This window comes from Mastigoproctus giganteus, chromosome 6 (assembly GCF_048544385.1).
Source record: "Mastigoproctus giganteus isolate SK-2022 chromosome 6, ASM4854438v1, whole genome shotgun sequence".
In the NCBI taxonomy this organism is placed as follows: Eukaryota; Metazoa; Arthropoda; class Arachnida; order Uropygi; family Thelyphonidae; genus Mastigoproctus; species Mastigoproctus giganteus.
Genome location: NC_143580.1, coordinates 238,058,030 through 238,071,710, shown reverse-complemented (window position 1 = coordinate 238,071,710; position 13,681 = coordinate 238,058,030). Strand labels below are relative to the sequence as shown.

The 13,681-nt window shown below is 36.5% G+C and overlaps 1 protein-coding gene across 1 annotated transcript in view; it reads right to left on the bottom strand.

Moving 5' to 3' along the window:
- LOC150085112 (pleckstrin homology domain-containing family H member 1-like) overlaps window positions 1–13,681 on the bottom strand; it is a 919,142-nt gene that overhangs the window by 228,062 nt on the left and 677,399 nt on the right. The window contains exon 12 of the mRNA XM_090376468.1: window positions 9,284–9,417. Coding sequence (XP_090232594.1) covers window positions 9,284–9,417 — 134 coding nt within the window. The remainder of the gene's footprint in view (window positions 1–9,283; window positions 9,418–13,681) is intronic.

Here is a 13,681-nt window from a genome sequence, read left to right as displayed (position 1 = left end):
TGGGTCTTTTTGTAGAGGTATTGTCAGTATCTTCTGATTGATTAGGTAGGGGCCTTGTTGGGGTCCCAGAAGAAGAGGGATTTATATTACTCATTAGAGTAAAATTGTTTCAGATTCCCTAAGTATCTTGTCTGCCACACAGGGGACTCCCATTTGTGAACTAGCAAATATTAAGTAGTGAATGGGATGGAGAATGAGGAGAAACATTTCCAATAATTTTTGACCTTGTCTTAGGACCAAAGGGAAGGAGACCTATTGGAATACAATTGACCCGAGCAGTAAGGACAATCAGTTAATTGATCTTAGTCAGACCAATCTAGGATATCTCAACTAGTCAAAGCAGTGGCCAAAGTGGTGGATGTAGAGCTGTTGGAACGAGTACAGAAGGGCAACAAGATTAGTGAATGGAACACAAAGGGCTGCTCTTATGAAGAAAGGCTTAAGTTTTGCAAATTACAGTGTCTGGAGACTAGGCACCTGCAAGGTGATCTGATTGAGGTGTATAAAGCTTTGAATGGTTTGAGCATGCTCAATGCTGATGGGATTCTTCCTCTTGCTCAGAATGATCACCTGAGAGGGCATAAATTCAAATTGAGGAAAGACGGTTGTAGGATAGATGTGCAGAAGTTTGCCTTTAGCCAGCAGGTAGTTGATTGCTGGAACAAACTTCCATCTGTCATTGTAGAAGTTGACAGCTTAAATAGATTCAAGGCAGAACTTGACAAACATTTCGAGCGAGTGGATGGGTGAAATAAGTTTTTTTGGCTGATGCTATATAAACTTGCTTTCTTGCATCACGTGCCTTTGCTAATGCTAATGCTATTAGGGCTTGCCCCCCCTCACCCACCAAGATCCCCCCTTTCCAAGTTTCCACAGATCGCAGTGCATAGCGGCACACAAAGGATTCCAACAATGTAATCCCAGAACCAAGGCACAGGCAAAATCTAATCTGGAAGGCCAACATCATTATTAGGAGGAGGGGGCTGTTGCAGAGGTAGCCTTATAATGGTTATGGTCATTAATGAGCAAAACAGGGTGTTGCATAAGTGTCTTCTGAAAAGCTCACTTACCCTATTCTTTCAATTTTTATATTCCTTAAGTGTGTATGGAGTGTCTCTTTGCAGAACTTTTTAAATAAGTTTTTGAAATTGTACTATATGCTTGTCAAGTCTATTATTATAGAATAGTGGTTTAATGCAAAAATTCCTCGGGCATAACTCTGTGGATGAACATGTAATTTTGTCAATTTCTGGCAGTGGTAATACATAATTTCTGTATGTTGCTCACCATTGGCCATATTTTTTGATTGCAGATAGATCATGGATGATTGAAGAACAACCTTCTTAAGAATGGGAATTGGATATGTCTGATGTCCTGCATTGATTGACATTTCAGAATAAAAAATACAGTGGATTCCAGTTATTTGGGCCACTGGTTAATCGGGGCAGCCATTTATTTGGGGCAAATCTTAAAAAACAGAACCCAATCGAGAAAATAGCCAGGGATTACTTTGCTTAATTGGGACAACATGCTGTTTAATCGGGGCAAGAGACCACAGCACTGGACATTACACTACAATTGTCTCCGACCATACCACGTGGTTCGGTTGGATTTCTGGAGGTCTCAACCATAAAACAAAAACAATTAGCAGTCATCTGTTTATTGGGCTTTTCTGTTAGTGCAATCTATCATAAATGGATAGGAAACTCGATCTCATTGAATTTGCGATAATACTGACAACTGGAATTCTGTGGGTTATTATGATGAAATGTGTTTACACTTCCATGGAATCTTCAATCATATAAAAAAAAAAGAATTTTCAGAATCTTCTCTTCATTGCTATTTTTAAAGCTTTGTAACTTGTTACTCCGTTCTCACTTGTGTGTATCATGTTACTTGCAATTTGTGTGTGCCATGTTCTTTGTTATTGATTGCTTCTCTTTTTACTGTTTTACATTTTAACCCCCAACCACAAATGTTAACTAGTTAGTATGTACATATTACAGTACATATTAATTCTTCCGATTATCACGTATATTCTTCCGATTATCACGTATTGTGTTTAATCTTTTAATTGGTAAGGTTTAATTTGTGCTTAATATATCTTTACTTTTATGGCCTATGGATAATATTCCTCCTATTTTTGCTAATTAGAATCGCTGTTTAATAGAATTAAAATTCAATCCACAAACGTGATCACAATGACCGGCACTTACTACACATCGTATAGTGAACGGTACTTTACTGTGGTGAGTCCATCGTAACGTGATTTGATTGTATAGTGAATCAATTGTAAAGTGGGGTCCATTGTATTTTTAACTACTGCAGTGGTCGCCAAAGTGGTCGACATAACATTGTTAGGGGTCGATTTGGGCTCAGGGGTCGATTGGGGGGTCGATAGAAAAATATAAGACATCATTTTACGGGCAATATTTAATTCGGATAACTTGGATTACCTCCATCCTAAATGACAATGCAATTAAGAGTGAATCGTGGGAACAGTGACATGGACAGGACCAGTAAGGTGGAGCAAGGTTATGAAAATAGTTAGAGGCCAAAATGATGTATTTACCAATAAACGGATGTCAGTGGTTCCCGCCCGGCCGGCACGGTAGGAGTGAGATTGCAACATGTGTGTGGTTGCTTATTTACTTATACTTACACATATTCGATCCAAGTCTCATTTTTGCACATCGACATACAAGTGAGCATTAATGTTCTAAAATTCATCAACATACATATTATAATTCAATCGTTATTCATTCACAAACTAAACTTCTCTATGTTGAAGAGTTGAGCAGGGCTGGTAGTTTTGTACATCCTATAGAAATATGTGAGTAGGTATATTATTTAGACTTATTACTTTCGCTTACTGACTTCAATTTGAATTATTTTGTTACAATCCAGTAACTCCACCTTGTTGCGGTGGGGGGGCTTGCGTGTCCCAATGACCCGGAGAGCTAAGTCGGCGGTAGCTTAGCTACTGGTAGGGCCTCCCAAGCTGGACAGGTCAAAGGGTAAGGGCCAGACTAAGAGAGATACCCCGGCTCTCCAGGTTGGGGGTTGCTGCAACGGGCTAGCTCCTCGTTCAGTGTATACACAAATGCTAAAAGACCTACAAGTGAAAATGGACTGCACTTTTGGAAACGACTCGGCAAACGGAAAAGGACTATGATTTTGGGATGCTGGAATATTCAAGGCCTTTCAACTAAAAGAAACTTTCTTTCGGATGAACTGCACAAATTCAAGTTAGACATCGTCGTGTTATCAGAGACAAAGAAAAAGGGATGTGGAGAGGAAATAATGGGAGAATACTACCATTTTTGGAGTGGAGTTGATAAGAGTGAAAGAGCAAGAGCAGGAGTTTCTATTGCTGTTAAAAAGAAATTGAGACACAACATCAAAAACTGGCAATTTATTAATGAAAGAATGATCTCATTGGAATTGAAAATATACAGGAGAGAAATATGTATTTTGGGAATATATGCCCCGACTAATGACACTGCCGATACCTTGAAGAATGAATTTTTTTTTTGGGAGGATCTGAGAGAACTAATAGAAAAAATTCCTAAGAACAAAGAGATATTTCTAATGGGAGATTTCAATGCAAGAGTAGGAACTGAACAAAATAGCAAAGTTATTGGAAGATTTGGAGAGAAAGAGAGGAATGACAATGGAGATAGACTATGCAATCTTTGTGAACAGTTCGACTTGAGAATAAACAACACATTTTTCCAACACAAGGATATCCATAAATATACTTGGTCACAGGAGGCAAGACAAATTAGATCAGTTATAGATTACATTATTTCAAAACATTCAGGGACATATGTATTGAAAGATGTCAGAGTTTATAGAGGAGCTGAATGTGGATCTGACCATTTTCTTGTTAAAACAACACTGAGGTGGAACTGGATTAAGAAAATATGTGTGGACAACCAACAATGCAGGGAAGGAGAAATGCTACAAGTGGATCAATTTAACATTGACCTACTCCAGGACGACAGCATTAGAAACAACTTCACCCAGACTGGATGCTGCAATTAACATAGAGATAAAAGGTAATACGGAAGAAATCTATGAATATTTAAAAAATACTGTTAAAAAAATAGCTCATGAAATCCTAGGCAAAAAGAAGAGCCAAGGACCAAAAAAGACCTGGATTACAGAGAAAGTAAGAGCTGCTGTAGAGGAAAAGAAACTTGCATATCAGAAATGGCTGGGTGATAGGAATGATGCATATAGGAACATTTATGTTGAAAAAAAGAAAATAGCCAATCAGTTGGTAGTAGAAGCGAAAAATGAAGAATGGGAAAGGAAATGCGCAACTATTAATAGCAAATTGGGCTTCAAGCAATCAGCGGAATCGTGGAAGGTCCTTAAAGACTTGAGAAAACAGAATAAACACAATGCTGGTTTGCAAAATTAATACCTTTGAAAGACTGGACGGAGTACTATGAAGGACTTTTAAAAGAAGACCGGGAAGAGTTCAAGACGATGGAGGATTTTGGTGTAGAAGACTCGGGCTTAAAAGTTTCTGTTAGGGAAGTGGAACTCCTGCTAAAGGAAGGAAAGAATGGCAAATCACCTGGACCTGGAGGAGTTTACATGGAACTTCTGAAATATGGAGGAAGAGGAGTGGCTGTTCTGATACAAAAACTGTTAAATAGTATACTGAGAGGAGAAGAAATACCGAAACAAATGATAACAGGATATATTACATCAATTTATAAGAAGGGCGATCGGAAAAGCTGTTCAAATTACAGAGGAATATGCGTCCTGAACCCGCTGTTAAAGATCCTTGGAAAATGGATCAGGAACCATTTAGAAGCCCAAATCGAGGTATCAGAAGAACAAAGTGGTTTTTCAGCTGGGAGGTCATGTATAGATCATATCTCAACAGTACGACAGATCCTTGAAAAATGCCAATCAAAAGGAAAAAAAATCTTTATGATTTTCATTGACCTTGAAAAGGCATATGACAGTGTTCCAAGAAAACTTATGGGAAGCACTGAAAGAGGCAAATATTGATGGACAACTGATTAACATTATTAAGGCAATTTACAGGAATAATAGATGCAGAATTAAAGTGGGATCAGCTTTGTCACCTGAATTCCATTACAAGGTTGTTGCAAGGTTGTTGCATGTCGCCAACACTTAAAAATTTATATTGACATCTGCCTAAGATCCTGGTCAAAAAAATGTAATAAAATGGGATTGCCGATTAATAAGAACACCTATATTCACAATTTACTTTTTGCAGATGATCAGGTGGTGATAGCACAAGACTTAGAAGATGCAAAGTATGCATGTCGTCAATTGTTTGAGGAATATAAACAATGGGGTCTAAAAATCAATTTTAGCAAGACTGAAATGTTGTCTTCAGGGCCAGGACACGTTCTAAATATTGCAGGTTTTAAAATCAAACAAGTCGATAAATTCAAATATCTGGGATCAATCTTACAAAGTGATGGATCATCCCAAGCAGAGAATCAATAAGAGAATTGCAGACGGCAGAAAGGCTATTGGCATGTTAAACTCCGTTCTGTGGAGCAAAAATATCCTAAATAAAACAAAGAAACTTATATTCCAAACGATTGTACAAAGTCTTCTATTGTATGGAGCGGAAACCTGGACATTGAATAGGTGAGCGGAAAACAAATTGCTCTCCACAGAAATGGATTTTTGGAGATGCTCAGCAGGAACTTCTAGAAGAGACAGAAAACGGAATGAAGACATAAGGGAAAAAATGGAAGTGAGAAAGACTATTATTGACACCATCAAAGAAAAGCATCTAACATGGTATGGACATGTAAAACGGATGCAAGAAAACAGATATCCAAAGGCTATCCTGGAATGGATATCTCCTGGAAGAAGGAGAAGAGGAAGACCTAGGAGGACATGGATGGATGGAGTATGGGAGTGCATGACAGCCCGAGGTTTAACCGACCAAGACACCTTGAACCGCACTTTATGGCGGAAAAAAATTCCTAACAAGAAATAACTTGTAGGCTGAGGAAACCCATTGTAAATGGAAACACTCCTCTTGAAGAAGAAGAAGACAACCCAGTAACCACAATGGCAGCTTCAGATTCTAAAAAGAAATGCAGACAATATTCGTTAGAATATTTTAAACGTGGGTTTATTGCTTCATTAATAAACGAAACGAGGCCTATGTGTCTTCTTTGTGAAAAAAAACTTTTAGTAACGATACAATGAAACTAGCAAAAATGAAAGATCATCTTCAAAGACTCCATCCCGATAAGAAAGATAAAGATCTTGACTTTTTTAAAGAACTGAAAGAGAAATACACACATCGACCAACCATAAAATCATTTATGAAAGCACCTGCAGAAGCTGACAATAAACAAGGATTAACAGCCTCCTACAACATTTCTTTTAATATAGCAAAAAAGAGAAAACCATACACAATTGCAAAGGACATTGTTATACCCGCAATCAAAGAAGTATTTGAAACCATAATGAAAAAAGATTCTGGCCCTGTGTAAAAATGCTTACCATTGAGTGCGAATACCGTGAAAAAGCGTATTGGCGAAATGGCTAAAGATGTAGAAAAAACTGTAGTATCAGAACTCAAAAATAGTAAGTTCTCCATCCAACTTGATGAATCTACATTCGATAGGTCTTCTATTTTTATGACTTATGTAAGATATTATAGTAAAACCAAACATCAAATTATTGATGAATTTTTATTTGCAAAATATCTTGAAAGTGGTGGAATGGGGTTGACAATTTTTCAGCGATTAGAGGAATATTTAAATAAGTATGATATTCCATTTAATAGAATTAAATGGAACTTAATATAACAGCAGTAGCCACAGATGGCGCACCTGCAATGGTGGGCCATTATCGAGGTTTTACTGCCTTTCTGAAAGAAAAAGTTCAAAGTGTACGTACTATTCATTGTGTGTTGCACTGAAACAATTTGGTGGCAAAAACTCTCAGTGACGAACTGCATGATACTCTAAGAGTGTATATTAAATCTATTAATCAAATTAGAGCTCATCCTCTTAAATCACTACTGTTTGCCAAAAAAATGAAGTATGAAACCAATTACTCTTGCACATAAGAGTAATTGGTATGAAACCAATTACTCTTGCATCTGAAGTAAGATGGTTGTCTAGACGTGCAAGTCTACAAAGATTTGTTGAGTTGTTCAACTCAACCCTAGAGTTTCTTACAGATGTTAATTTGTTTTTGAGTGATGAACTGAAGAGAAATAAGAATCATATTTTCTACTTGGCAGATTTATTTTCATCATTGTTATCATCATTGTTATCATCATTAGTTTCATCAATCATCGCTCAAAATTTGAGCGATGATTTTAAATTGCACTTAGCAGATTTTGAAAACATGCACATTCCAGATTGGATTATCACACCATTTTCTGCAGATATAAAAAATATCGAATGTAACTTACAAAATGAACTTATTGAATTGTCAGTTGATCTTGAAGCTAAGACGTTTTTTTTTTAAAAATAAGACTTTAAGTTACTTTTGGATGAATATAAATGTTGTAGAAAAATATCCAAAACTTTGTGAAGTGGTACTCCCCTTCTTGCTTGCATTTCCAAGCTCGTACATGGTTGAAGCTGAGTTCAGCCATGTTAATTCCATTTTAACAAAACAAAGAAATAAGCTAGATATAGAATTCTGTAGCGATTTAAGGCTGAAACTTACTAATTTTGAACCCAACATTTCTAATCTTGTCAAGAGTCATGAAGCACACCCTTCAACATTGACAACGTTAGTAAATTGTATACTAAGTTAAAAAAGTCTTATTTTCATATATATAAGGAAGATTGTATTATTGTTATTTTGTTATCTAAATTAAATTTTATATATTATTTATCCCTCCTATCAAATATGTAATGTTAAGAAGGACGTCAAAAACAAAAACGTATCCTTTTGATGTTAAGCCAATATAATAATATATTATACATACAGTAAACACTGTAACTATAAAATAAACAATCTAAAAACTCACATAAGCATCTTTTTTGCTTGTCCTATTATAATTAAGTAATAGTAAAATAGAGGGGGTCGATAAAAAGTCAAGAAACTCTTGAAGGGGGTCAACGGTCAAAGAAGTTTGGTGACCCCTGAACTACTGTATTTACATGAAACTTTGGATAATTGGGGCAGCTGCTTAATCGGGCCAAAATGCACTAGTCCCGATGTGTCCCAAATAACCAGAATCGACTGTATTATAAAACAAAACTTAACAAAGTAACTGTAATTTAAGAGATTATAAAATCAATAAAAATATACTGAATGATATTCTTCATGGGTTCATTCGTCAAATGCTATACATAGTTAATTTAAACAATACACTATGCTATTACATATAATTTTATTCTGTAAAGAATTTGCAACATTTGCAAGAAGTATTATATTATGAGATAAATTTAATGGAAAACATTCTTTACATGAATATGTAAATTATTTACATATTAATGTAAACAATGCAATTAAAAATAAATTTAATTTATTTTTAATTGCAGCAAATAATCATTTTCCCTTTTGTATCAACTGTGAGTGAAGTTTTGTAAGGGACTGGTCAATGCCAATCCCTTAATTTTATTCAAGGGGTTGACATAGATTCCAGAAATTAAAGGTTATTCCAAATTGCTACAGGATAAAGTTTAGTATTTTGCAATACCATATACTAAATTTGTTTGTTTGTTTGTTATTTGGTTTTTAGGAGCATTAGCAACTAAGGCCATATTGCTCCAGGGATATGCGGTGGTCATTCCCTGACCTTTCCACATCCTCCGTATTTGGTGGTCACGGGCTCGAATCCTGGTCTAATCGAGAAGCATGTGCTACACATTGCTGCTCCTGCCCACCTGGCTACGGAGGCGCCCATATACTAAGTAAATTAAATTTTATACATGGGTGCCTCCGTAGCCAGGTGGGCAGGAGCAGCAGTGTGTGTGTGTGTAGCACACGCTTCTCGATTAGACCAGGATTCGAGCCCATGACCACCAAATACGGAGGATGTGGAAAGGTCAGGGAATGACCACCGCATATCCCCGGAGCAATATGGCCTTAGTTGCTAATGTTCCTAAAAACCAAATAACAAACAAACTTAGTATATGGAGCCTAGAGTGCATTCTATGGTTCAATTTTAAATGCAAGTATATTATTACATTTTCAGTGCAATACATATAAAACAAAAATTAATTTAATAAGAATTTACATGAATCTATAATTATTTTATTTTCATTCCATATAACACACTGAGAAATGCTTGACATACCTTTTTTGAACTTTCTCTAGTAGGAAGGCTCCTAAGAGTGTGTGGATCCATTGAATCTATGCTAAGAGTATCTGTAGAAACTGCATCCGGAGGAATTGCATAATCATCAGAAAGAACAGATTCAACAGAAGTATCTAGAATGGAGAAAATTTATTTAAAGAGCTATAGTTATATGAATGAAAGATGTATTAACTTATTACAAAAACTGAAACATTTTTGTATTTCAGCATTTACAAGTTAGCCACACACAAAATTCAGAAATCTCCACTGTTTTAAGCAGTCATTAAATATTGTGTTATATTTATTTGTTTTAAAAAAATATATATATAATATCTAGACATTCCTAACTTACGATACATATATAATAATATTGCACAAGACTGCATAGCAGTAAGTGGGAAAATACAAGCAGCAATTACAGGCCTAATACAAGGTCTGTAGTTACATACAAGAGAATTTTTAAAATAGTAATAATCAAGTTAAAAAAAAAAAGGCAGAAGCACTGCTTTTGATCTCTCTACCCATTCTAAAGAAATATAGAATTAATCACAAGTAATAATAATAATCAGCAATATGTATAAAAAAATTAAATAATGAGAAATTAATATAACTACTTTATTTTTTAAATAAAGAAGTGTACTTGTAATGTTCAAAAGAATTACTTTGTATATTATGCAAATGCAGGTGTAGCACTTATAAATTAAGTACCTGTGAGGAGATTTGATTGATTTGTTTAAGGCTCTAAATGAAATGAGTAAACTAAATGCTGTGGGCATCCTTGTTCTTTTACACACACACACACACACACACACACACACACACACACACACACACACACACACACACACACACACACACACACACACACACACACACACACACACACAAGGGGGCATTCCTCCAAAGAACCTCACAACCATGTACTGAGATCATTATTGCTAGATGTATTGACAAACTAGAAAGATAATTCTTACTTCAACATAGCCATTTCTAATACCAAAGTTGCAGAGTCAAAAAACAAGTGGAGAAAATTAAGTTCTTTTGTTCAGCAAAGAAGTACTTTATTGCTGCATGTGACTATACGTAGTGGTAAAATACTACATGATGCACAAGTTCCGACTGAAAAATGATGTTCTTATAAATGCTGAGGCAGCACAAATTTCATGAATTGGCAGTGCACCATTTTTAAATTTCATTTTTTCCCCAGTTGAATCAAAACTTATTTCCAGTGGAATTTTTTTTCTCAATGTTTTGTTGGTATTGGGTTTAATGACACAAGGGCTACTAAGGCCAAATTGTGTCTGTTCATCGTTTATACACAAGAAGCATATCGTTATAGATGTTAAATTATATGCTTCTGTACAAGTCAATACGTTTTAGATACAATAAAAGTTCTTCAATATTTGCTTCATTTCCTAAGAAAAGAGATAAATCAGGTGATATATTCAATATGGAGAGTGACTGAAAAGTGTTTGACCGGATGGGTGAATATAAGGGACAATCAACTAGAAAATGACAGACCGTAAGTTGCATCTGAGAGGATGAGCACTGAGGTGGGTTTTCTCCCAGTAATAGGAAGAGATGAGTAAGATGAGTGTGTCCAATTCTGAGCCTTGTCAGTACCACTTCCTCTCATCTGTTTTGTTGGAAGCCAGAGAGCCACAGCTTTGGATCTTCTTTTATCTGGCAAAGTTTATTGTTGGTGTTATTTTTCCAGATCTGTACCCATTTATCTTAGCATGCCTTACATATGACAGACTTATAGTCAGTGTAAGGAACCTGAGGATGTTGTGAGAGAGCGGGTTGAAGATGTTTAGCGGCAAAGTCAGCACTTTCATTTCCCAGAATGCCAGAATGGACAGGAATCCAGCAAAGACTGATTGACTGATTGGACACACTGCAGGAGAATAGCTGGGAATGAATCTGTTTGAATGTAGGATGAGAAGAGGAGGAATTCTTCCTTATGGCAGAGACAGCACTGAGGGAGTCTGTGTAAATTATGGCAGATGAGATGGAAAGCTCAATAATCTTACTAAGCTCTAACTTAATGGCATCAATTCAGCTGTGAAGACGCTGCAAGCTAGGCTAGTATGGCTGAAACTGCACATAAAGGAAAAACTTCCGCAACACCTACCATACTGTCAGTTTTGAAACCATCTGTATAAATTTTACACGAATAGTAGTTTGTAGTAGTATGAGCTGAATGTAACTGTCTGATATTAGAGGGAGGTATAATATTTTCCCCTCACTGGAGAAAGTGTATATTTTGAGAGACAGACACATACGTCCAAGGTGGAACAGGTGCAGTTGAGTTTTGAAAAATTTCGTTTAAATTGACATTCCAACTCCGAACAATCTCTTTGATCCTGAGCGAGGCAGGTCTATTTTCATTTGGCTTGCTCCCATAGAATGATTCCCTCCGAGTATTATAAAGATACTTACAACTTGGGTGCAATGGTAGACTCTGGATCTTAGCAGCGTAGTGGTTGGTTGGTTGGTTTGTTTGTTGTTTAATGGCACAAGGGCTGCTGAAGCCATATTGTGCCCGATTCTATACCGTAGTGCAATTATCAGTTAAAATCTGTTAAACAATCCTGTCTGCTTTAAAAAAACAAAGAACTCAGCTAGATTTGCATTGTCTCCAATCAGATGAGATAATGTTAAAGGTTCTTGCAGATGAGAAAGCGATATGAAAATTGTGTTTCGATAATTATTATAATGTTACTATTGTGGATTATTGTGGACACAGAGCGAAATGGAAGCACAATAAATAAATGACAAGTTTAATATTAATTGAAAAACACATATATATTAAATTAGATACATATAAAAGCTTTCGGTTAGTTTGTTAAACTTCATCAGTCAAACTGACAGTTAAGAGTGTGGAACACAGGGCGTATACTGCCAGTCATGTATATGAACTGTGTGATGTGATGGTTAATTGTTGGATGTTGAAGCCTGTGGCTTTGACGCATGTGAACGTTGCCACCATTTGTCATTCATCAAATGGTTGCTTTGATGATTTGATGAATGACAAACGTTGGCAATGTTCGCATGCGTCACAGCCACAGGCTTCAACATCCAACAATTAACCATCACATCATGCAGTTCATATACATGACTGGCAGTACACGCCCTCATGTTCCACACTCTTAACTGTCAGTTTGACTGATGAAGTTTAACAAACTAACCGAAAGCTTTTGTATGTATCTAATTTAATATATGTGTTTTCCAATTAATATTAAACTTGTCATTATTTATTGTCTCCATTTCGCTCTCTGTCCGCAATAATCCACAATAGTAATAATGAATCCAGAGTGCACAGGCCTCTTTAATCATAATCACAATTATTATAATAGTTGCAATCTATTAGAATATGCTTTACCATAAGTGTAGACTGACAATATGCACAAATAGGTGGATCTACCCCACAAGTAGATAAATATGAGTTAGATAGTATGCCCAATATGTGTCCTAGCCAGGATCACCTAGCCAATTTGATCACATGCTTGATGGCCACAACTTAGGTTCCTGGGCGCCTCCGTAGCCAGGTGGGCAGGAGCAGTAGTGCGTAGCACCGATTCTTGATTAGACTGGGGTTCGAGCCTGTGACCACCAAATACGAAGGATGTGGAAAGGTCAGGGAATGACCACCGCATATCCCCGGAGCAATATGGCCTTAGTTGCTAATGCTCCTAAAAACCAAATAACAACAACAACAACTTAGGTTCCTGTTTAAATTGAAGCAGCTTATTGCCGCCCTGAACCTGCCAGATTTGCAACTATTGCTCTTCAAACAGGTTTTTTTTATGACTGATTTGTAGTCTGTATATGGCATTTGGTAGTTAGGAGAGCTTGCAGTGATTGGATGTTTAGCAGCTTGATCTGCACATTCATTTCCTTTGAGGCCTACATGACCTAGTATCCAACAGAAAGTGACTGATTGGTTAACAGCTTGTAATGCAATTATCTGTGATCTGATTTGCTTTAAGACTGGGTGGATTGGCTTGGATGGATTTTTCAATGATATTATTGCACTCAGAGAATCAGAGTAGGTCATAGTTTGCTTACTGGACAGATTAACCACGTAATCCAAAGCTATTTTAATTGCCCACAGTTCAGCAGAATAGATGCTGCATTCCTTTGGAAGGGACACAGAAAAAGAAAAGATAGAAGAAACTGCTGCTGCACCCACTGTCGTACCTGTTTTTGAGTCAGTCATCGGTATATATTTAAAAACACTGAGAATTTTTAGCTACCTGTGCAGCATGAAGTTTCCTGATGGTGAGATCTGCTGCTTGCTTTTTCCCCCATTGTTGGAATGAGAAATCACAGACCGGTGTATAATCAGACCACGGAGGGTCATGTGTGCTTGTTTCCTGAAAGATATTACCCATG